This window comes from Archocentrus centrarchus, chromosome 22, assembly GCF_007364275.1.
Source record: "Archocentrus centrarchus isolate MPI-CPG fArcCen1 chromosome 22, fArcCen1, whole genome shotgun sequence".
Taxonomy (NCBI): Eukaryota; Metazoa; Chordata; class Actinopteri; order Cichliformes; family Cichlidae; genus Archocentrus; species Archocentrus centrarchus.
In genome coordinates, this window is record NC_044367.1 from 4,483,119 (window position 1) to 4,507,327 (window position 24,209).

A 24,209-nucleotide genomic window follows, 5' to 3' on the forward strand; every position below is an offset into this window, starting at 1 on the left:
GCTACTTTTTCCATTTCAAACCTGGAATCATAAACTGTAGAACTGTATATGTACAGTAGTTGCACCAAGATGATGAACGTTTCAGCCGCTCCTTGCATACAGCTACCAGCTACCAATGCAATTAGCATTTATGGATCAATAATAATAATAACAACAATAACATAACAGTAAACAATAAGGGACAGGGCATCAAAAAAACCTAATGCAGTCACTGTTGATCTCTCAGTCAGAGTCATACTACACACAGTCATAAACACATCCACTGATCCAGAGTGATGGCATCATCACAAAGTAATGATGTGTCAGAATATCAAAAGGCAACAAGAGGAACACAATTATAAAAAGTGCAATCAAAAGGTTTTGTCATTTTTTTAGGATATGCCAGTCTTAGCTTTTCAAACGCAGCTCAGGACTTTGCCAGACCGAGCTGTGCTTTGCTTTGGCGTGAAAATGTCAAACAGCAACCTCTGGGGCTGCGAAATGAAGCCAATGTGGAAATACTATGCAGCCACTGACACGTGCCCTGAGACAGGCAGCTGTAGCGCCTATTGCTGATTGCTAGCCCTCATCTAAGGAACCACCATTTTTTTGCTGTTGCTGCCTTTTGGAGAATTTCTGTGTGGTAGACGCCATCAAAAAAGTTGCTGCTTCCATTTTTGAGAGTGAAATTGTTGTGCGTGTCTGTGTGTTGCACCTCTACACTTTCTACACAAAGCTTTCTAGCCAAGTCTGCTAGCATTTTCAGATAAGTAGCAACTCCATCCTCTTGTCCACATATGATCACTTTTGGCTCCAAAAAAACCCCCCAAATGGCTGCAGCCAGAACGCTAACATTGAAGCCAAAATATGATGGCTGGGTCCGTCTTTTACGTGCAGTCTTTGTGTTATAAGCAGGCAATCTCAGTGCTAACTGCTGAATAACACCTCCCACATTCACAGAGTGCACACTTTTTGCATGAACTGTCACTCATATTAGTATCTAGACATACACTTACTGCATCCTTAAGTATGAAAGCATTCTAGCAGTGATGGACTGGCAGTCCCCTGCAGCACCACTACTCAAACAACCAAACGTAGCTTAAATCCATCTCCAACATCTGTATAGCCAATATGATGGTGTTCTAGGAACATTTCACTTGACACCATTTTTTTTAATCCTTTCTTGCTTTGTGTTCCTACCTGGCCTCTATGTGATCAAACAGATGCTGCCAGCGGTCGTTGACATCCTGCAGCTTGTCATTGATCTCAGTCTCCTTTGTCTTGTTGCTGGCTGTGATGAGCTGTTCTCCGAGCTGCTTCAGGTGGGTTTTATTCTCACTGAACAGGTTGATCTCCTCCATACAGTCCTGATTGAGAAACACGAGGAAAAAGATGGAGTGATCTATTACATATGAGCATATTTCATGTAAATTTCTGGTGCACCAACATTTCTTAAGTGTTAAATCATTTAATTGCCATTCACTGCAGTTCGAAATCCATATCAAAACAAAAGCAAGTTTGATTTTGTTTGCCAGGAGTCTGTATGTCATTTAAAGCCCAAGGATCTGTGAAAGGAGCTGAAACCATCATGAGAGCAATAAATAAGTTTCAGCAACAATATTCACCTTAACTAACCCCCCCCTCCTTCTGGCAAATAAAAGAGGCCAGAAGTTCAACACAAAACAAACCCTCGTGGCCCTGCTGGGCCAGAAACAGCTGTCGTCTCTAACAATCAGGAGGGAGTTCACATATTTTTGAAAAGCCCAGACTGTCAGTGCACCACCCAACACGACATGCTGCTGATACAAAGCAGCGCAGAGAGAAGTGCAGCAAATGGAAACTAAAAGGAAAATAAACATTTCAGATTTAATGAAAATATTTCACTAACTCTAATTCAGTCTTCCTGCTGCTATAACTAGCAGTAAATGTAACTATATATAACTAATCCCAAGTACAAATCTCAAGTATGCCTTTACCTTCTTGAGTTTCTCCACCATTTCCTCAATGTTCAGGTCTGAGTTGTGCGCCACCTTGTTCTCCATTTGCGTCAGCCACTCACACAGCTCCTTGTTCTTCTCGTTGAAGATGATCCAAGCGTTCAGACGGTCTGCTATCTCCTGCTTACGCAGGGACACCTGACACAAAGAGGGTTGGAGGACAGAAATTAAATAAGTCTCATCACTTTAAGATGCTTAATGGTACTGTAGATGTCTAATCTAGCTTGTCATGGATGCAAATGCAGTAGGTGCACCAGGCACACCACTTGAACATCATTGTAAGCTCATTTGCAATGAATGGATTGTTGCTGGCCATAGCTTCTGTCTGCTTGGAGGACAAAGCTCCCTTGGAGAACAAAAAAATTCCCTAATTATTTTAGACAATAATTAGACAATAATTTTCACACTTGCAAGAGTGTAAATGTATCTCATGTTAAGCTTCCAGTAAACACTCAGCTGCTAAGCCATGGGTGAAGAAGTTTTCACACACGCTTGCAAATATTGGGTCACACAGTCAAACACAAATAGAGTCAAAAGTGACTCTCCTTGTGATCACCTCCCCCTACCCGAAACTCATTTTAATACAAAAGCTCTTCTTTCTGAAACCTCTTAGCTCTTTACAACATTTCTCTCCTGTCACCATCTGTTTCCCCGTTCCCACAATGACCCTTCACAACCCCCCCCCCCCCGCAGATCTGTTGGTCCTTTTACTCGCCCTTTAAAGTATTACAGAGATTTACTAACTTAATGCCTCAAAAAGTTTTAGCAAGTAAGGATTAAAGAGGCAAACAGCAATATAAAGAGACTAAATTAAGTCAATCCAGTGTATTGAAGAAGCAGCTTTATCAAGGAAACTCAGCAGAATTGGAATGACTGAGGGAATTCTGCAGGATACAGGCATGAGCTGTGTTTCAGACTGAGCAGACTAACCTTGAGGCAGAGTTCCTCCCACTGGCAGTGCAGGTGCTCTACCTGCTCCTGCAGCAGCAGGACGTCATCAGCAATGATGTACTGGGACAGATCCGTCTTCATGGTGCTCCGCTCCGTCAGGCTCTCCGCCCAGTCCTCCAGGGAGACCTTGTTCTTCTGCATACCATAACACACCGATCACCACAACAACACCACCCCACTCTTTGCACTCACAGCTAGCCCCTACTGCCACTCTCTTTCTGCAACTCCTGCCTCTTTCTCTCTATCTCTGTCACTCTTTTCTCTCTTTTTCCCCGCCCAGAGAGAGAGGATTAAAGGCCACAGGCTGCATGCTGGGGGAGGGGTGACTGTGGAGGGGGAAGGGAGGGGATTGAGAGAGGGGTTGGGGATAAAGGCTCTGGTGGGTCAGAGGGGATGAGCTTTGAGTCAAAACTTGACTTTGACCCCAAACTGCCTGAGAACTGGTTATCTCTTTGTAGATCCATGTCCTGATGTTTAGGTGGCATTATTTTAAATTTATAATTATTTGCCCTTCACCACCTATTGTTCCACCTACAGGCTGTTAACACTATGTAGACCTTTAAGAGACTGTGAACATGTATATGCAGAATGAGCAATCACCTGATTCAATTTGGGCCACAATTGGGTCAAGGTAAAAAAAAAAAATATAAAAAAAAAAAAAAAAAAAAAATTTGCTGCAGTAAGAAGCTAATATATATATATATATATATATATATATATATATATATATATATATAAAGAATGGTTCTACCCACTCAGGTTTAATTTAGCTGAGATTACAACACCCTCTGCAGTGGTTCATCTTTCAGTGAGATATGACTTTTGATCCGTTTTTTTTGTTATTTGCTATTTGGGGATTTACCTTGTAGAATTTCTCTGCATTCTCCAGGTCGTCGTCACACTCTGGCATTGACTGGTTCAGCCTGGTCTTCATGTCTTTAAGCTGCAGCATGCTGTCTGTTAGCCCAGCCTCGCAGCGCTCCCAGTTCTAACACAATCAAAATATATTTTTAAAACTTGTTAATCAGACAGATCAATGTGAACTCACAGAGCTGATTGGCTTAAAAACAACAAGAAACCCATCACAGTCCTCTGTCTTTGACTTCCTAAACATGCCCACTGTCATTAATCACAGCAGATTGGATTATCTTGGCTGCTCTCAGGCCATGAGAATGTGTCCGAGGCTGTGGGAGGCATGTGTCTCTGTCCAGGTTGAATAAACAAAAACTCAAATCATGCAAAAGCCTTCCACATCATATCTACCCGTTGCTGATACAAGGTAACAAAAAGGAGACATTGAGAAGGTTGCATGTTTACATTGGAGTGCTGTACGTGTTCTAAAAATGAATAAGGCCTAAATCTAAGAGTGACGTTTTCAGCTGGAGTCCATACAGGCTGATGTAACTGCCTCAGCGGACATCAGTCCAACACTCTCATTGCTGACACTGCCTAACATTTCATTGATTTTGTATATCCGGTGTAATCTGATCCCATCTTCCAGTGACTGGAGGCTGTTGGTCAGCCATGCACAGTGGAGCTTTCAACACAAAAGACTCATCTAGTGATAACAATTTAAAGGCCAAATACTCAGATATGATATGAGAATATTTGTCCCAAACTACATTTTTACAGTGTCAAAGATACAATGAAAATGCTGGTTAAAGCCAGCTCTGTTACAGACCAGCTGATACTGTGCTGCTCCATATTCTGTGTTTTCACTGTTGTTTCAGACTGGAAGCCATTCAAAATGAATCGCTGGAAAACTTGAAACTGTTTTGAAAATCTTTCCAAAGATTGAAATTCATTAAAAGCATGAAGTTAAGAGTAGAAACCCCTAAAAACTTCACTGCAGGGGGCAATCACAGCTGCAACTAACAATTATTTTCATTATCCATTAATCACCTTCCAGAATCATTTAGTTTAATCAGTGACAATTTTCGGGTGCGGACAATTAACAATTTCTTTTTTTCATCTGACCAACAGGATGGGCCTCAAATATATATATATATTTCACATTAGAGTGATTTAAAATGTACACTTTTTTCATCGAGAGTTGAAGAAAAATCAAGACAGTGAAGTCAAAACACAGAAAATACAGATACAGTCCAAGGTTTTCCTTAGTTGCTCAGCCTGAGCTCCAAAATACTTTTTTCCACTGCCTTTTTGATTGTGAGCTAAAAAAAAAAAAGTTCCTGAAAGCAGCCCATTAAACCACACTAATAGTCACAATTCATATGAGTGATTACCGTGATGATAGACTCCGTGAGCTCCATCCTTTTGCTCAGTAGAGTGTGGAGATTGTCCCACTCCTCCTGCAGCGTCCCCAGATCCATCTGCAGCTGAGTCTGGGTCTCCTCGTCCCCCATGGAAAACAGCTGTCGACCGACCTCCAGAGTGTGGATGAAGCTGCTCTGATACCTCTGGAACAACAGCTCTGTGTGCTGAGGAGGACAGCGCGGGAGACAAAGTAAGGAGAGTGGAGGAAGAAAGAAAAAAGAAATAAAGGAAGCTACTCAGTATTGGTTTGATGGGAGATCTAGTTAGCCGAGGGCTCCGTGGGGGTTTTATTTTAAAGGGGCGGCTTACGATAGGCCGGTTTTATCTTCACCCACATTCACTTTAAATCTCATCACTCTTCCTCCATGATAGTCAAAGGCCCGAAATAGAAGAGTGGAAGCTGTGTAATCTTTTCATTTTTACCCTTTGATGTAAACACAATCAGCAACAATTCCCCCCTCTTTAGCAAGCCCTCTATAAGTGAGAGAGATAATCTGAATAAACAACGACTCTCAGGAACCGTAAAAGATTCAGCGATCAGTTCTCTGAACACAGAAAATCTGAGAATCCATTGACTTGCAATGAGTGTTTAATTAAATCAGTTTTATGGCCCCTTTAAGTGAAGTCAAAATCTATGATCTCGCCAGCAGAAAATTTATAAACAAAATACACCCTCCACCCCCCCCAGTGTGAAATTCACTCCAAATTCCTGCGTATTTGCAGGCTGTCTCACCTGCAGGTCTTGCAGGGAGCTTCGCAGCTGCTGCAGGCTGCAACAGGCCAGCCCGGCCGAGGGGAGGAGGGTCTGCGTGTCCGCCAGGAACCTCTGGAGCTTTCTCAGACTGCGGCTGTACAGGTGCCAGTGCTTCACCAACCCCTCCACCAAAGAGCGCCGCTGGTCAGCCCGCTGTACTGCTCCCTGCCAGTGCTCTCTGAGCTGGGCCAGCTTTAAGATAAAGTCACTCCTGGATACATCAAAATATTAAACTTCAAAATGAGACACTGACTAAAAGAACAAAATGATCAATAAGTGCAGTAGTTTTAAGATGCTGTTTATACCAATCAATCTTGATTTTTTTTTTTAAACCAGGATCAGGATTTTGAATATCTATGACTGTACAGTCTCAGCCCATTCTACATTGGAAATTGTGACCTGCTGGTAGGTGAAAGGTTAGGTGACCAAATTTATTAAGATTTAATCTCTGGGGAATGCTGCTACAAAGGTGGTGCTGTTTGATCTTCTCACCTGTCCTCCACCTCTCCTTTCTGCAGCAGATGAAGTGCTTCAGTGATGACTGAATGAAGGATCTGGTGACCAATGGACAGCTCAGCCTGAAAGTGCTGAAACAGGAGGGCGCAGCATGATGATATCTGTGTAGTTCAGGTGTTTGAGTCTGTCAGCGAGACTGTGAATCAGGTTTGATACCTTGTGAGTACAGAGCTGCTGTCTGAGGCCGCCGTAAGAGCCCGCCACATCTACAGCCAGGCTGCTCTCCATCCTCTGCAGGAACGACATCCAGCTTTCACACTTCTGCTCAAATCTCTGCTGCCTCAACACCTCCGTCTGCAGCTCACTGCACACGAAACACAACAGTAAGTGAATAATGCTCTCTAAAATCTTACTTCATGAACAATATATTTTAAAGATTTTCACCTTAAAAAACCTGTAATTCCTCAATTTGGTTATTACTGTGCAAAAGTACAATGTAAAAGACGGGCCACTCTAGAGAAAAATATATTTGAGCTGGGGTGAGAGGATAAAAACCCTGAAACTATTTTTTACTAAAGTATTATTACTGAGTAATGAGAGGTGGGGTACACCCCATACAGGTCGCAGTTTTGTACCACTCTGTATCTGCCCTCTCGTGTCAGCAGTTCCTCGCTTCTTGTGTTCCCTCACTGACCTGCAGGCCTCCTCAGCTCTAGCAGAAGCGTCAGCCCAGCTACGGTTGAGGAATTGCAGGCGTCGTGCTGCAGCGTCCTCCAGTGTCAGACTGCAGCTCAGCTCATTGAGCACATCGAGGTCAGCAGACAGGCCGCTCAGCTCCATGAGGCCAGACTGGAAACATATGGTGGCATCAGAGACTCAGAGGGATCACAACAGTCTGGACTACTGCACGCACGACATCACAGCTGAGGACAGCCTCAAGATTACACGCTGCAGTCGTGTTCTGTGTTCCTCTGTCCTCATTTAGTTACCGCCACGGGGCGGTTTTCTGCTCATACAGTAACTTCCCATTCACAGGTGTAAAGTCAGCAGTTAAACACTCATATTTCACAAACAAATCTTCACAATAACAAGTCAAAGTCCACAATTAAGTGCTACAACTGTCAGTTTATGACATAGTCTTCTTTCCTGATGAAAACAATGTGACCTAAAAGTTTTCAGTACTGCACGGAGCATTCACAGTACTGAACAAACACTGTCTGCTGAAGAGGACTCCTCTATCCAACTGCTACAGAACAAGCTGCAAATTGGACTTTAAAAGCAAATTTTCTTTTCACAGCTATTAAATAAATCACTTTTTACCACTTTTATCTGATTCTGAAACTGCAGAAACATTTACAGTTAAACTATATTTAAGTTTACTTGAGAGAGACAGTCATTCATAGCAGTCATTCATAAAATCTTCATGCTGTCTCACCTGGTCCGCCCTCCGAGCTGGATCCTCCAGGCGCTGCTGCCAGACCTCCAGATTTCCCTCCAGTGACTCCAGGGTAGTTTCAAACTCCTGCAGCTGCTTAAGCTCCTCCTACACACAAAAGTGACACATGGCACACGGCCATATGTGCCTTAATTTATAGGTCACTGGTGCAGTCAGGTGTCAAGTGAGGAATATCAGTTGCAGCAACAAAACAAGCAACAGGTTACAATAAAAGGCTTGAGTTTAGGTTTGTCCACATGGAAAGGTCAGCAATGTTTTCATTCAAAGGTTCCTGCAGGTTTACCTCAGTGGGTGACTTCAGTATTTTAAGTTAAGTCTTTTAAAAAACTCTTCAAACTTGATTAGTTCAATGTAAGTAGTTTTTAAAATAAATTTAAATTTATATATGTACAGTCTGACTCCACCAAACTCCACAAACCGACCTTTTCATTCATGAAGTTTTACCTGCAGGTGACCCAGCTTTCCTGACAGCCGCTGACCGAGCTGCAGGACACCACGTGACAACAAGCGGCTCTCTGATTGGACCAGACTGGCAGCTGAAGGTTCCAGGTGGCTAATCAAGTCCTTGGAGGCTTCAAGCACTGCCTCCAGATCAGACTGCAAAGTGTCTGTCCTCACCATGAGACTCTGAAGCAGAGGGGGGCGGGGGGGCAAGGGGTAAATTAAAGCAGAGAAATTAGATGATTGGAGAGTTTCAATTATGTTTGCTGGCAATGCAGTGAGTGAGAATGTTAAAGGTCAGGCACTTGAAGTAAAAAAATTTGTTTAGTTTGCATGGTTTCTTTTTGACATGGTGGATTGTTCAAAGATACATGACTGTGGATGTGAAATAAGAAATGTTATAAACAGATATTTGAGTTATTTGTCACTCCTTTCACTTTGAGCCATTTTTCAGCTGTCTGTTTAGTATCTCACCTGAACATTTTGTATCATGACAGTGAACAGCTCCACTGTGTTGCCTTGCCCAGGTGTGCTGCTCAGCACAGATGTGACATCACTTTGTAGCGTCTTCAGTCGCTCTGACAGAGACCCAGCAAGCTTGTCATAAACCTGCCACACGATCAGGATCTTCTGACTCCTCTGGAGCTGCTGACCCAGAGCTCCAGTCACTGCAGTCCAACTGAAGGAAAAAAAAAAAAAGGTTTGTGAGAGTTTCCACATGTGCGTGTGCCTGGGTGCAGGTGTGCGCCTCACCTGTCTCTCTGCTTGTCCAGGCATTTACCGATGATGGCGGCAGCAGCAGGACTGATGATATCTCTGAGAGAGAGGATGGTTTGAGCAAGTTCATCCCGCTCTGCCTCTGATGCTTCTGTCTCCTCATGAAGAAGCTGCATCCAACACAACGAAACAGCCATCAGTCCAGTCCACAGCAAAATCCAAACAATAATAACAATAAGCCACTCAGCAAAAACTGGTTGAAAAGCCAACTTTCCAGTTTTCTAAACTGAGATTTCTTTTGAGTTCAAAGACAAAGGCCTTTCTTTACAACGTCGCTTACTACTGGGCCATCCTCTCATGTAGGAGTAATACGTTTTGACTCTCTAGAAACTCACAGCTCCAGTGACTGATTTTGCCTCACCCAATATATCTAATATGACATGAAATCCCAAAAAAAAAAAAGAAAAAAAAAAGGCAAGTTTAAACATCTATAATCAATCAAGCACATATGGGGAAAATACCTTCAGCTTTTCATGGTGATCTCTGTGTGCCTGCAGGGAGAGCCAGGGGCTGCTGTAATAATCCAGAGTCTGAGATGCTCTCACTGTTTTCAGCATCATGTGACTCAGCTTCTTCTCCATGCTGCTCCACAGCCGCTGGGCCTGAATCAGCCTCTGTTTCACTGAGTCAGTCTGTAAAAGAGAAGATCATCTAAAGACAACCAGAAGCAGGCAAATACCAAACAGTCATGGACTTCAATTGTTAGCAAAACATGACCACAACTCTGCACCCGACATGCAACCTTAAAGTCAACAGGACATGTACCTTCACTGACGTTTACCTGTCCTTGAGTTACTTACCCTCTGTGTGAGAGCTGTACAGGCCTGGATGGATTTATTTATTTGACAGATGAAATCACAGCTCCCGTTTTCTCGTTTGTCACAAACTTTGTCCATCAACTCCTGAAGAGCCGCAGCCTTCTGCACAATCTTCTCTTCAAGATCCTGAAACAAAGACAGGATTTAACATCTGTGTTGATTTATTTTCCTCGTGTAGATGTGTGTCTCTGAGTAATTCTTTGCAAAAGATCTGATGTGAAAATGACTCTTCACAGCTGAAATATCAAATCTGAACTGTTGAAGTAATGACAGACATACTAACTGTTCACACAGATGTTACAATACAGACCTGGCAGGCGTTGATGTTCCTTTGTAGCTCCGTCTGGCTATTGGGTGTCTGAGCTGAGTCAATCCAGAGGCTGACATCTGTGATCCAGATGTTGATCTGCTGCAGTCGGGCATCCCTCTCCACTCTGTTCCTCAACTCTTGTTCCACCTCTTGAATCTGAACACCAAAAACATTGTCAGCAAATTGCAAACATCTCCTCTAATGATCAAGAGTCTTCGATACGGGAAAGTTTTGTCGAACTGTATCAAGTCTCAAGAAGGACCTTTCACCTCAGAGTTGAGTTCTTCCTGTAAACCGAGCCACTGGAGGTTGAGGCAACCCTGCTCCTCTGCATACTGGTTTTGTTCGTAACGCCACCTGTGGTCATTCTCGGTACTGCACGGCTGTAATGGCTGGTTCACGTAGTCCATTGTGACCTGATGGGCACCCATCTCTGTCTGACACTCCTGAGAAATATGCCATGGATGAATAGACAGTCAACTAAAAATACTCCACCACCCCACTGAAACACCTTAATTAAAACAGACGTTTAAGCTCCCTCCATTCTACCTTGCAGTATTTCAGGAGCTCGCTGAGATCATTGTTGGTGCAGGAGGTTTTGTTGATTTTGTTGCAATACTCCTTCAACTGAGACTCAGCTGCTCCAACCCAGGCCTGCACCTCCAGCAGAGCCCCCTGCTGTGTCTGCATCTCTAACCATTGCTGCAATAGAATGGTAAATGGTAAATGGACTAGTTCTTATATAGCGCTTTTCTACTCAGTATGAGCACTCAAAGCGCTTATACAGCCTGTTTGCATTCACCCATGCACTCCCATTCATACAAGCACTTCCATTGTTACGAAGCTAAGTGCTTTTTTAATTAACTAACACTCACACGCATTCATACTCCGACAGAACGGTCGGAGAGCAACTTGGGGTTAAGTATCTTGCCCAAGGATACATTGGCATGTAGCCTGGAGTAGCCAGGATTTGAACCGCTGACCTTCCGATCAGCAGGTGACCTGCTCTACCTACTGAGCTACAGCCACCCCATCAAAAAATTAAAAAAATTACAAACTAGTGACTCTGTTAATGACCTTTAAGAAGTTGTTTTCCTTAAAAAAGCTTTCAATTAATCCACAACATGACTATTAGCAATGAAAGTTCTAGATTTAAAATAATGATAAACATTTTCAAGCAGGGGAGAGAGGAGAACTACAAAAGATAAGAGTAGGCCAAAAACTGAACAGAGGCAGAGGAAATGAGGAGGTCAGGAAGAGAATGAGGGAGAGAGACAAGGAGGTAGGGTGGGGGTAGAGCTGAGAAGGCTGGAGGTGTGGGAGATGGGAAAGAAAGGAGGAAGAAAAAGAAAAAAAAAAACGACAGGCAGAGAGACACGTAGATGGTTTCACACCAATAAGAGAAGAGAGGTGAGAAGAGCCCTTGAGATGGATGACTATAATTGGTGGCAGGAAGACTGCAATATGATTTTTGAAACACCAATCTGTGCTGAGGTGGGCCAAGAAAGACTGTGTGGATGTACTTCTGTTTGGGACCTAGTCTGGGTTTTAGAATATTCCACATTTAAGGAAGTCAATCGCTGTGATCTGGTAGTTTAACTTATGGAAGTCACAGACTACATGGAGGAACCTCCTCACCTTGTGCAGAGTCTGTTGGATAACAGGCACATCAACCAGAAGACTGGACCAGTCCAGCTCTATCTGCCTGAGGCGAGTGTTGACGGAGCACATATCTATGTCAGACGTCGTGGGCAGAGGAGTCCCGTTATCCTCGGGATCTCTGTCTGAGTGTGCTTCCTTCAGCTGGACCAGCTGGGCTGCAGCGCCGGTCACCGCCACCTTCACTTCAGATTTGGCCTCCAACTCTTTGGTCAAAGCCTGCAATACAACTCTTGTTATATTCTGGTCTCTCCAGAACCTAGCTACTCTGTGGGCTGTGGAAGGGTCGCTAATGAGCAAAAATTTGCTCAAAGAGCTGGAACCAAAATTTTTAAATAACACTTAACGCTCTCAACTCCTACTCACCACAGACTGGAGGTAGTGCTCACGCCTCTGTTCAACATCCATCTCCTCATTGGCTGAGAAAGTGAGCTCACTCCATCTGTCAACCCGTTGTCTGGCCTCGCCCATCCACTCAGCCAGCAAAGCAGAGTTGTGAAGAAACCTGATTATTGGGGACAAGTTGCACTTTTGAAAAAGTTTGAGTTTCTGCCAAACATCTAAAAAAAAAAAAAACTCTTATAACTAAAATTTAGCTTGACAATTTTTTTTAATCCCAATATAAATGACACTTAAAAATGATAAGGAAGGATGAGTTTAAATTACTACACATTAAAAAAGTATAAGTTCAGGACAAATTCTAACTTTCTAAGTGAGGGAGCCCTTCTTTCTTCATCTCTCACCTGCTCTTCAGTTTCCTTTCTCTGTCAAAGTTGGTGCATTCATGCTCCAGCCTCTTGTGCAAAGATCTCCAGCGAAGCTCCAGTTTACAGACAGACACGCCCACTCCACCGCGGCCTGCTCTCTGCAGTCGCCGGCCTCCCTCCAGCATCTGACTGAACTGTGCTTCATTTTCCTCCAAAATGCGATGCAGCTCCTGCAGACAGAAAAGTGCAAGTTTAGCTCACTGCACAAACCAATCAGATCAATTCATCCAATCGTTCATGTGTACTTTCGTGCACAAAAGGACCAACAGTGATTTCAGACTCAGCTTATCTGTTCAGTTTCATCTTATCACACTAAAAGTAAAACAGGTTTGCTAACTGTCACTCTGGTATGTAAGACTAAAGGTGAAGGTTTCACTTTGATCTAAATCAACTTGATTCTGAATAAAGGAAAACTTCAAAGCCTGTCCTTTATGGGGAAATAAACAGGTTAACCACTGAATGTATGTTGATCACTGGATGGGCTGCATCACATTCTGTGCTTCAAAGCAGACACACTGCGGGTCTCCAAGCAGAAACACGGTGAACAAAACTAAAATTAAATTTAGTCAGAAGTCTCTGCTTGGCTAAAAACTCACATCACAGCCAAAGGACATGATGTACCCCTACAGGAAACAACCTATTTGGGTGCATTTAATTGATCCAATTAGGTTTGAGTGCAGCGCACAAAAAGTACAGCATAGAGCACGCCCAGATAGGTAGAATGGAACATTACTAGATGTGCTCTGTACTCCAGTTGCCTGCATGTTGGTAAATTAGATGGTCAGAAAACACATTTATTAATAAAAAAAAAACCTTGTAGATGAAGAGCGTCTTTGATTCCTGCTCAGTTCCCTCCATGATCTTGGGAAATGATGTCTCAATACTTCTCATCATGGAGTCAGACCAGGAACTGTCCTTCTCCCACTGTGACCACATCTGAGACAGGAATTATGATGGTCAGTGATGGGTATGCTATTAAAACAATGCTGATTGTTTAGTAATGAATTTTCTCATTTGTAATGGCTTTAATAACCTACATGTGTAAACTTCCAAGCCATCCACTGAATCTGTTAATGAATATGGGTGAATTTTGGTGGAGTGGACAGGGTAAAGGAAGCTTTACACATAAAGGTGTCATTAGGCTCCAACAGAAGCACTTTCTAGAAGCCATTTCACAGTCAAGGTTAAAATTGTAGCTTTTTGTAAAATCGCTCTCTCTTATTGTATATATTTCAGTTTTTTTTTACTTCACAGTCACTTTGCAACTATGTTGCATTGCAAGCATGTCCCACCTCTAATGTTTCCTGCATCCTGGTCCCTTTCTCCAGTCCGTGCTGCTGTAGTCGGGCCACTTCATCCTGCATACCCTTTATTTTACCCTCCCATCTCTCCAGGCAGATATCTGGGACTCTATTGGTCAGGTACCATAGGATTTCAAAATGATGGCCCAGGAACTGGTAAAACTTCTGATTAAGAAAAAGTAGACATGAAAATAATATTCTATTGTCTTATTTTAACAGGAATTTTTTTTTTCCACACTGACCATGTGACTGCTTAGCTTCTTCTGGAGCTGGGCCCTGCTCCGGAGCTCCTTGTCAGGCTGCTGAATGAGGATTTCAGAGCCCAGACTGAGCAGCTCCTCAAAGCTGTGGACCAGCCACTCATATTGCTTATGCAGGTCCACACTGCTCTTTAACCCCTCACAGTGGGAACGGACACCACCCAGTACTGTGTCCATCTCACCCTGCACAGCAGAAGGACAGAAAATGTAAAGATTTAAACATGCTCACCTAAACATGCTGAATAATTCAATTTATGAGTATTCTTAAGCTTCCAGATTTTCCCAGTACTTAATGGGCCACCATAGTGACCCGGCTAAATTTCTAAACACTAAAACCCACATTTGGTGCTCACACACCTGCAGCTGTGTGGCCTGGTGGATGAGACAGGCAGGCAAGTTGTGTCGGTCAGCCTCCTCCAGCAGGGAGTTGACCTGCTCGACCTGCTGCCGCAGAGACTCCTGGATCTGAACATCAACCTGGCAAAAAAAACCACAAACAGTGAAAACCTGATAAGATTTTAATAAACGAGTTAATCCTGAATCTATTAACTTAATTGAGCTTCAGGCAACTCCTCGAGCTGCTGAGTCACATCTCGTCATACACAAACAAGACAGTGCATTATATTACCAACACAATAACTAAACTAAAACTTTCTCTCAGTATTAATAAGGTAGATTATTGATTGAAATGGATGCAAAAATTAGTGATCTCTGCACTCCCATTTTTGTTATACAGTTTTCAAATGTGACGGTTAAATATCTCTATGGAAACAGTACCTGTAGTTGTTCAGTAAGTCCAAGCTTTCCACTGGGTTCATTAGTTAATTGGTGAACAGTTGAATGGTTAGAGGTGAAGGCTGCATGCAACTCTCTTAGGTGTTTCTGTTGGTTAGACAAAAGCAGTGGTGTGATCTGCTGAATGCAAAAAAAAAAAAAAAAAAAACTAAAGTTTTTTAGTTAAAGAGGAGAATGAATATTTAAATATTCCCATTTATTATTTTATTTTATGATGACATTTATAAAAATCTGACCTGTTTCTCTGCACTGGCCTCCTGCAGGTTCCTGAGCTGCTTCTCTCTGCTGGTCAGTGCGACCTGGACCGCAGGAAGTACTCTGCACAGACTGTCAACACACTGCTGACCACACTTTGACCCCAGGACATGGCTGACCTTTGACCCCTGAGAAACCAGCTCACTACCAAGAGTGACAAGTTCTGCTGAGAGACTCTGAAAAGGAATCCAGGGAAGCTCTATTTAGAGTGAGTTTGCAGAGGACTGACACAAGAGATATATTTTTTAAATTGTGGTAAAATTCCTCCTTTGGTTACGTTTTGTGGACAGCAGGATGGATTATTCATATCTGGCTTATAAGTTTTTCTAAAAAGGTCAATAAAATGTCAGAAATAAGAATACTGAGAGTTCAGCCATACAAGCTGGACTGTGAAGCCCAGCAGTGTGTAGCGCTAAAAGGCTAATGTCACCCATCTATCTCAGTGCTATGTTAGATGGGTGTGTCATATATTTTGACCTCATGGCTGCACAAAAACTTAATGATCAAAAGGATCACATCATGACAATTCATTCAACATAGTTTAAAAAAATGTAAACAACTAATTTAATTTATATCGCACAAAATCACAGCAAGCAGTGGCCTCAAGGCCCTTTATATTGTTAGGTGTTAAGTGGTTGTTACAATGAACCATCTCACCTGCAGATGCAGCAGCCGCAGCCGGGCTTCTTCTTCATGTGTCATCAGAACAGGTGAGCACAGCATGCTGTTTATGGAGGTCAGGGACAGGGACGCTCCGTGCAATACATGAAACAAACCCTCATCAAGGGTCTGATGGGTACCCTCTGCAGGGGAGGCCTGGGTACGACAAACAGCAAACTATTAGTGTGAAGTTTTATTGTTGTTTTGAGAGAGGGAGAGAGAGAGAGAGTGTGTGTGTGTGTGTGTGTGTGTTTGTGTTTTACATTATAGGCTTTGATTATAATCTAAGTTTCCTTTGTATTCACTACATTCTCATGTTTTGAGGTGAACCATGTTTAACAGTAGTAAGATTTACTGTTGCAGAAGCTTTGAGGCTGATACTCTGAAAACAGTCAGTGGAGAGTTTTTGCATAAAAATGACAGAAAATCATAAATGAATGAGATCATATCAGAGTATTAGCCTGAATAAATAAATAAAAACACTGGAAATGATCCTTGATTTTCAGCCTCATTTTCAGTCATAGTTTGAACTTGGTGAAATCACACGTCTCGCCATGATAGAAAGGATGTCTTATTGATCCAATAACTGCAAGAAATTACAGTCAAAAAGCTCCAGATCTTATCCTTCAGATCTCATTCAGCACTTTCACTCATTGTTTTCTGCGAATAAATCCAGCACAGCAATAGTCAATACTGCCACTGATAATGCAAACTACATGACCTTATAGAAATCTAACTGAATACAAGTACATTTAACTGTTATACCAAAACAATCATAAATTATGTCATAATTTAAAGGCCTATATAAATTTAAGGAGCTGATCATCCAGCATCCCTTCAGCTTTATCCTGTGTTCTGGTCTTGAGAAGAAAACCAGTAACTGGCCTCATGTAACAGCTTCTGTATTCTCTGGTAAACAGCCGTAATAATGGCTCCTCACCTGATTCAGAAGCTCTGCAGATGTGTGTCCCAACTCTCTCAGATGGCTGATGCAGGTCTGGAGCTCTTTCAGGTTTTTTGCGGCAATCACGCATCCTGCTGTTCCATTGCTACGCTTCACAGATAAGTCTGTCACCTTCATAAAGAGAGAGCCACACAGACAGGGAAGCGCATACAGAAGGGAGAGAGAGAAAAACATCAGAGGAAAAGTTGGAGACACACGCAACTCTAATCATGCCCTGCAGGAGTTCCCATAACACCAACGAGACAACAAAGTGGCATCTGCTTGAAGAAGGTGATAATCAAGCATGACGAGAACACCGATTTGTCCTTTTCCTTTTTGTATTTGAAAAGTGATAATCAAGCACCTCAGCTTTCACGATGAAGGCCTCACCTCAGAGGGAGGAAGCAGCCAGCTCCCCTCCAAAGCCAGCAGCTGCCTGTGAAGGTGATCCCACTTCTGCTGAGCAGAGTCCTCCTCCTCATCAGCCTCAGCAGGATGCAACCTACAGTAAGAGAAAATTAACACTTCATTTTACTCCAGCTTTCTTTCTGTACTGTAGTATTCTCTTAATTCTATTTCAGTCTTTTTTTCTGTCTTAGAAATAAAATACCTTATTATATAAAACAGCTAAGAGTCTGTAAGCCATCATGTTAGTCATGCTGACAAATTGCATTAATTTACTACAGCAGCAGATCTTTATTATATGATACCTGAGATGTACTGTTGGAACTGCACTTATCTGAGGGGTTAAATATGTAGTTAAACTTCTTTACATCAACAGAAAGGTGAATTTCAATGGTCTGGGAAGCCTAAGAGCAAAGTGGGTGGTATGTGGCCCTTGATATAAAGTAAGTTTGACATCTGTCCTCTACATCCTCTACTGGTTCCCACTCCTATCAAGGAGGAGTGGATATTATCTTTATGCGTTTTCATGCAGTCTCAGTTATATAAGAATGTATTTTAAACAGCCATGCTTTGTTAGAATCAATTTGTTTCCCAACAACCGATTTCTACATGAATCTGTTGCATGCTGCACTGATGGGGGTGCGTGGACAAAAGCAAGGGATTTAATAGCCAGGTGCTCACTTTCCCTCTGCTTACTATACCATATTCACTGAGTTGGAAAACGTCTAAGAGGTGCAGAACAATTCATTTTTATTGTTTGGTAAGGATGTGCGCGTGTGGGCTATCCTGGGTTGTTAAAAGAAAAATATTGTCTTGTTGTTCAGCTAAACGATTAGCTGTTTTTCAAATACACATTTAGCAAAGGTGCTATGTTTGTATTGTGTGCACTTGTTGACACAAAGGTGAGGAAACCAACATGAATTCATATAGTATCTACACTAAATTCACAATCACTAGTGTGTGAACAGAGTTCTTAAATCACGTATATGCATTTATACAATGAGAAAAATAAAAGCCAAAGAGAAATGTAAAAAGAAAACTAAGAAACCAATCAATCGGTAAGCAAGCACGCAAATAAGAAAACAAATAAACACTATTATTAATAACAATTTGGAATGAATAACTTTACTCTTTTAGTGTGTGCAACGCAGGCGTATAATAGTTTTGGATTTTACATTATAGCTTAGTTTTAGTTTGTTTTTACTTTTTTCTCTAATTCAGTTAGTTTTAGTTAGTCTTCAGAGTAGTTTTGCTCGTTTTTATTTTTGGTTAAATGCATAGTTTTGGTTTAGTTTTCATTAATTTTAGTATTAGTTTCAGTTTTTTCATACTTTGTCAGGTGCAAGAGTGACTACTGTGTAATTAAAAAGTCGACCAAAGATACATTACAAAATTGTATTCAACAACCAACTGTTCACATGATAGCAGCATTATGTGCTTAATGTGTGCAGTATTAAGGACACGCATGAACATCAACAAGGAGAACATAAAGAAAAACAAACTCCAAAAACCCACTAAACTCTACGATAAACTCCCAATAAACTTCAGTGTCAGTGCAGTGGATTAACAACACCTACATGTGGTGATAACATCAGAGCACAGCGAATGTTTGACAAAAACAAACAATTCAGGGTTGGTAATGGGGGGCTGGAGCCTATCCCAGCTGCCATAGAATCACCAATATATAAATACTACTTGAAAATATTAATTTTTTTTCTGAATATCTTTGTATTTTGGGAAATCTTTCTGTAATCAGGAAAAGCCTGGAATTGTACCTTTCATTCTTGGCACTACAGGTTGAAGTCGCCAATAAATAAAAAAAAATTTAAAAAAAAGATATTTCTGCAGCTTATAACGATACCAACGTTGGTATTGATATTGAATAGTACCAGTGTAATGAGATCGATACTTTAGCTTCAGCTTCTCTCCTGTATGCAGCGCTGCGGTTTCATCCAAGATGCCAGCTGACTGTTTAAGTGGTGCTCCTGTCACAGCACAGAGCAGGCACACTTTGCTCCTCCCTTCCCCACAGTGTTTTGAAAAGGAAATTGCTTTAAATGTTTTATAATGTTGTGGAGTGATAATTTTGTACAGCTTGTTTATTTATAAAAATTTTTTTTAGAAAAATAGTGAATGAAGGGAATTTTTTATTGCATTTTTCTATACTTTCTGAACACGATCTGAAAAAAGTTTTAATTTAATAAAAAAAAAAATCCACACATCACAATGGTTCCTCCAGGAACTGCCTGCATACTCTTGCCACATAAGGCCAGGCATTGTTGTCCACCATGAGGAGCAAGAACCCACTGTGCCAGCATAGTGGGTGCAAGGATTTTCTCAGACCTGATAGCAGTCAGGGTGCCATTCCATGGCCTGTAGGGTCTGTGCGTCCCTCCATGGATGTGCCTCCCCAGACCATCATTGACCCACCGCCAAACTGGTTGGAATGATATTACAGACTCTTCTACATGCACTCAGGGTGAACCTGCTATCTCCTGTGGAAAGCACAGTGCACCAGTGGTGGACTTGCCAATTCTGGTATTGCCATTCAGGCTCCACGGTGCCAAACAGTGAGCACAGGGCCTGTTAGAGGATGTCGGACCTTCTTGAAGTCTGTTTCCGATTGTTTTTTTCCTCATTGCACAAAGGAGCAAATAGCGGGTTAAGGACCTTGTGCCAGTGTTAATTTTGATAGCAATTTGCTGTAAACCCAGGAAGACCAAACTGGCCTGTGATTGGTCGTTACTTCCAATAGAACTAAGTTATGTAAACAATGTCAGCAGGGAGAAAGAGAAGAGCCGATGTATGGACACATTTGTCCTTTGGCGTTGTGCCAAACAAAACGATGTGTAAACCATGTGGGGCGACTATCTCAGGGAAAAACACCACAAATCTTAAACGACATCTGCAAACCAGTCATCCAGATCTCCGTGCAAAGGTAAGCATTTTAATATCATGCAGGGTAAAGTGTTTTTCCCAGTTTAGCATTTGTGTTTAGAGAAAATCTCCACACCGCAGTGGATTAGTCTTTCCTAATCTTAGTCCTGAACACTGCCCTGTACCTTTCAGAGCGTCCTGCTGTAAAACGTTGGGTTACATAACGTAATCCCTGGTTCTTTGATAACAGAGTGAGGTGTTTCACTATGGGAATCGCCTTGGCGTGACCAACTACGGAAGCTCCAATGACACCACGTCTGTCTGCGACAGACCTGCCAAGCCGTGCTCAGGGCCCCGCCCCTCCTACTATCACGGCTGACCAGCTCCTCCCTACTCATTCTAAGCAGATTTCTTTCCGTGCCCAAGCAAGGAGGGAAGTGATGGTGAAACACCTCACTCTGTTATCAAAGAACCAGGGATTACGTTATGTAACCCAACGTTCTTTTTCTAACTTCGTTCGGTGTTTCACTATGGGAGATATAGCCCACTCCCGGATTGCGCCAGCCCTCCCGAAGCTGTGCTCCAGTGCTGCCCAGGATCTCAGCTCAGACCTGAGGCACTAGACTCCAGGACTGCCTGAGCCAGGGATGACTGAGCGACATCCAGTCTATAAAACCGCACAAATGTGTGTGGTGTAGCCCAACTCGCTGCTGCACAGATATCCTGGACTGACACCCCTCTGAACAAAGCCCAGGATGTAGCCATGCCCCTAGTAGAATGAGCTCGAAGCCCCGATGGGGGCTGAGTACTCTTACAGCTATAGGCTAGAGTTATAGCCTCTACAATCCAATGAGACAGCCTCTGGCGGGACAAAGGCCTGCCCTTGTGGGGGTGGGCCCAGGAAACAAACAGCTGATCAGATTTCCTGAACCCAGCTGTTCTGTCCACATATGACCCCAAGGCCCGCACAGGGCACAATGTGTTAAGCCTGCGCTCCTCTACAGAGGAAAAAGGCGGGGGGTGAAATGCCAGCAGTTCTACTGTGGGGCACCTGTATGATGACTCTATCACCTTAGGGACAAAGGCTGGGTTTGGCCTCAGGCATGCTTTAGTAAGACCAGGGGCCAACTGTAAACAAGAGGGGTGAATGGACAAAGCCTGTAACTCACTAACTCGCTTGGCTGTAGTTAGAGCCAGCAGCAGAGCGGTTTTAAGTGAGAGAAATTTCAACCCTACAGCCTCGATTGGCTCGAAGGGGTGGTAGGAGAGTGCATCCAAAACCAGTGATAAATCCCATAATGGGACCAGTGGCCTTGAGACTGGGAGTTTACGGCGTGCCCCCTTCATGAAGCGACACACAAGAGGGTGCTGACCAATAGGTTTATCACCCAATCCCACATGGCAGGCTGAAATAGCTGCCAAATAGACCTTTATTGTGGAAAAAGCTTTCCCTCCGTCCAGCAAATCCTGAAGAAAACACAGCAACTCCACCACAGAGCACTGAAAAGGGATAACCTGCCTTTCATAGCACCATTCTTCAAAAACACGCCATTTACAACTGTAAAGAGAGCGTGTGGAGGAAGCTCTTGCATTCTGAATGGTGTCAATAACCTTCAGAGGCAGACCCGCAGCATTCAAATTCGACCTTTCACGGGCCAGGCCCACAGAGCCACCCGGTCTGGGTGAGGATGATATATCTCCCCTCGCGCCTGAGACAGAAGGTCCCGGCGGATGGGGAGCGGCCACGGTTCGCCCGCCAGGAGCTGAATTATTTCTGCTAACCAGTGTTTCGACGGCCACCGTGGCGCTATTAAAATTAGCGACAGCCCCTGATCTCTCACTCTGATTAGGGTTGGAGAGATAAGGCTGAGAGGCGGAAAGGCATATAGCAGTGTGTCTGGCCATGGGTGGGCCAGAGCGTCCATGCCCAGTGGGGCGACTGGGTCTGACAGGGAGAAAAACAGTGGGCAATGTGTGTTTTCCTGCGAGGCGAAGAGATCTACGGCAGCCCGGCCGTATTTCTGCCATATCTGCTCCACCACCTGCGGGTGAAGTCGCCAATCTCCGAACAACGGGTTCCCTCTGGACAGGAGGTCCGCCCCCCTGTTCAGAATACCCGGCACGTGAGTTGCCCGAAGGGAGAGGAATTTTGTGCTGCTCCACACAATTATTTCCCTGGCCAGTCTGTGCAACTGCAGGGAACGAGTACCACCCTGGCGGTTGATATAAGCAACTACTGTAGAGTTGTCTGTTTTCACCAAAACATGTCGACCCTGGAGATACGGCAGAAAATGCCTTAGAGCTAAGCGCACTGCGTGCAGCTCCAGTATGTTGATGTGAGCCCGAGAGAGCCTCCGAGACCAAACACCATTTACTGCCCTCCCCATCATGGTTGCGCCCCACCCTGACAGAGATGCATCTGTGGTCAGGGTCATCCTGGATGACACCGCGCCCAGAGGTACTCCCGCCGCAAGAGCTGCTGGGTTCCTCCAAGGTTGGAGAGCCGCTATACATGACGGTGTTATTTTTACACTGCGACCGAGATGGCGGTGAGGGCACAGACGTAGGGACGTGACCCAACGCTGAAAATCCCTCATCATAAGCAGCCCCAAATGCACCACATTTATTACCGAGGCCATAAGGCCGAGGAGGCGGAGACAGAGCCGGAAACGCACGACTTTCCCCACTTGAAAGAGGGAGAGGCACTGAGTGAAGGATGCGATCCTGCGCTCTGAAAGCGTGACACGATAAGATCTGGAATCTAAAATGAGCCCCAGATATTCCGTATACTGTGCGGGTTTCAAGCGGCTCTTTTCCAGGTTGATTTTGAAGCCGAGCTCCGTAAGGTGGTTTGCCACCACCCTGGAATCTCTGATCGCCTGCTCCCGCGATCGGGAGCATATCAGATAATCGTCTATGTAAGAGAATATTCTGATGCCGCTGTTCCTTAACGGAGACAGCGCTGCCTCCACACATTTGCTGAACACCCTTGGGGCTAATGATAGCCCGAATGGGATAGTCTGAAACTCGTATGCTGCGTTCTGATAGGCGAACCTGAGATATTTCCTGTGTGGAGGATAAATGGCGATGTGAAAATATGCGTCTGAGAGGTCGATTGTCACAAACCAATCGTCTGGGTGAACGGCCCGACAGAGCGCTTTGTGTGTGAGCATTCTGAACGTGTACTTTCTCAAGTGTTTGTTCAATACACGTAGATCTAAAATGGGCCGGAGAGAGGAACCCTCTTTTTTTGGAATGAGGAAATAGCGGGAGTAAAAGCCCTGCTGAGCCTCCTCGCTCGGGACCGCTCTGATCGCCTGTTTGCGTAACAGGGAAGCAATTTCGTCCTCCAATACGCTTGCTGACTCTCCCTTGGCCACTGAAATCAACGTTCCGTTGAATTTCGGTGGTTTCATTGCGAACTGAAGCCTGTATCCTTGGGAAATGGTGGCCATAACCCAGGGATGGACTGCGCATGCGCGCCATTGCTCCAGCCGCGCAGAGAGCGGGCCCATGAACACGTGTGACGTCACCTCTGCCTCCCGCATGGAGGTGTCCCCCTCGCGAAGAGCGCCAGCTCCCTCCGCAGGGAACGTAGTGACATGACAGTGACTTTTTTTCATTTTTTTCATTTTCTTTAAACTGGGGGGACATTCTGCCCTTGGCAAACTGCCTGGTTGCAGGAATGCACACTTTATTTCTTTTTGAACCCCCGAAACACAATGAAGTGTCTGAAAACTTTGGGCAGTGCTTGGTGACACTGATAGATTGCTTTGAAGTGAATAATGAAACCGGGGAAGTGCATGGTGACACTGCGACCTTTGACCCCACATCTCCTCTCTCTGAACTAGGTGTGGGAACCGAGAGAGGGCTCCTGATGAACTGGGAACCCCAGGAGCCTCTGAACCATGAACCCTGGGAGGTGTGGTTGCCTCTTCCAGCACCTTCCTCCTCTTTGAGGGAGGAGAGAGAGGTGATGCACAACGTTGCAGGCTTGCTAGGCTGAACGCTTCTTCTTCCCTTCCCCGGGGTGTGACGTTCGGTTCTTTGCAGCAGCTGCTGCAAAGGAGT

The 24,209-nt window shown here is 43.8% G+C and overlaps 1 protein-coding gene across 1 annotated transcript in view; it reads right to left on the bottom strand.

The window, feature by feature from the left end:
* Nucleotides 1-24,209, bottom strand: part of syne2b (spectrin repeat containing, nuclear envelope 2b) — a 169,869-nt gene that overhangs the window by 27,561 nt on the left and 118,099 nt on the right. The window contains exons 87-119 of the mRNA XM_030719074.1: nt 23,958-24,091; nt 21,980-23,719; nt 21,190-21,266; nt 17,247-17,358; nt 16,854-16,988; nt 15,911-16,069; nt 15,235-15,429; nt 14,981-15,085; nt 14,561-14,680; nt 14,186-14,386; nt 13,935-14,108; nt 13,456-13,578; nt 12,619-12,812; nt 12,242-12,380; nt 11,855-12,094; nt 10,766-10,918; nt 10,486-10,662; nt 10,217-10,372; nt 9,889-10,032; nt 9,550-9,720; nt 9,065-9,198; nt 8,786-8,990; nt 8,315-8,497; nt 7,850-7,957; nt 7,109-7,263; nt 6,631-6,778; nt 6,451-6,545; nt 5,938-6,169; nt 5,174-5,368; nt 3,790-3,915; nt 2,907-3,062; nt 1,956-2,114; nt 1,180-1,346 (exon numbers count right to left, since the gene is read on the bottom strand). Coding sequence (XP_030574934.1) covers nt 1,180-1,346; nt 1,956-2,114; nt 2,907-3,062; nt 3,790-3,915; nt 5,174-5,368; nt 5,938-6,169; nt 6,451-6,545; nt 6,631-6,778; nt 7,109-7,263; nt 7,850-7,957; nt 8,315-8,497; nt 8,786-8,990; nt 9,065-9,198; nt 9,550-9,720; nt 9,889-10,032; nt 10,217-10,372; nt 10,486-10,662; nt 10,766-10,918; nt 11,855-12,094; nt 12,242-12,380; nt 12,619-12,812; nt 13,456-13,578; nt 13,935-14,108; nt 14,186-14,386; nt 14,561-14,680; nt 14,981-15,085; nt 15,235-15,429; nt 15,911-16,069; nt 16,854-16,988; nt 17,247-17,358; nt 21,190-21,266; nt 21,980-23,719; nt 23,958-24,091 — 6,712 coding nt within the window. The remainder of the gene's footprint in view (nt 1-1,179; nt 1,347-1,955; nt 2,115-2,906; nt 3,063-3,789; nt 3,916-5,173; nt 5,369-5,937; nt 6,170-6,450; nt 6,546-6,630; nt 6,779-7,108; nt 7,264-7,849; nt 7,958-8,314; nt 8,498-8,785; nt 8,991-9,064; nt 9,199-9,549; nt 9,721-9,888; nt 10,033-10,216; nt 10,373-10,485; nt 10,663-10,765; nt 10,919-11,854; nt 12,095-12,241; nt 12,381-12,618; nt 12,813-13,455; nt 13,579-13,934; nt 14,109-14,185; nt 14,387-14,560; nt 14,681-14,980; nt 15,086-15,234; nt 15,430-15,910; nt 16,070-16,853; nt 16,989-17,246; nt 17,359-21,189; nt 21,267-21,979; nt 23,720-23,957; nt 24,092-24,209) is intronic.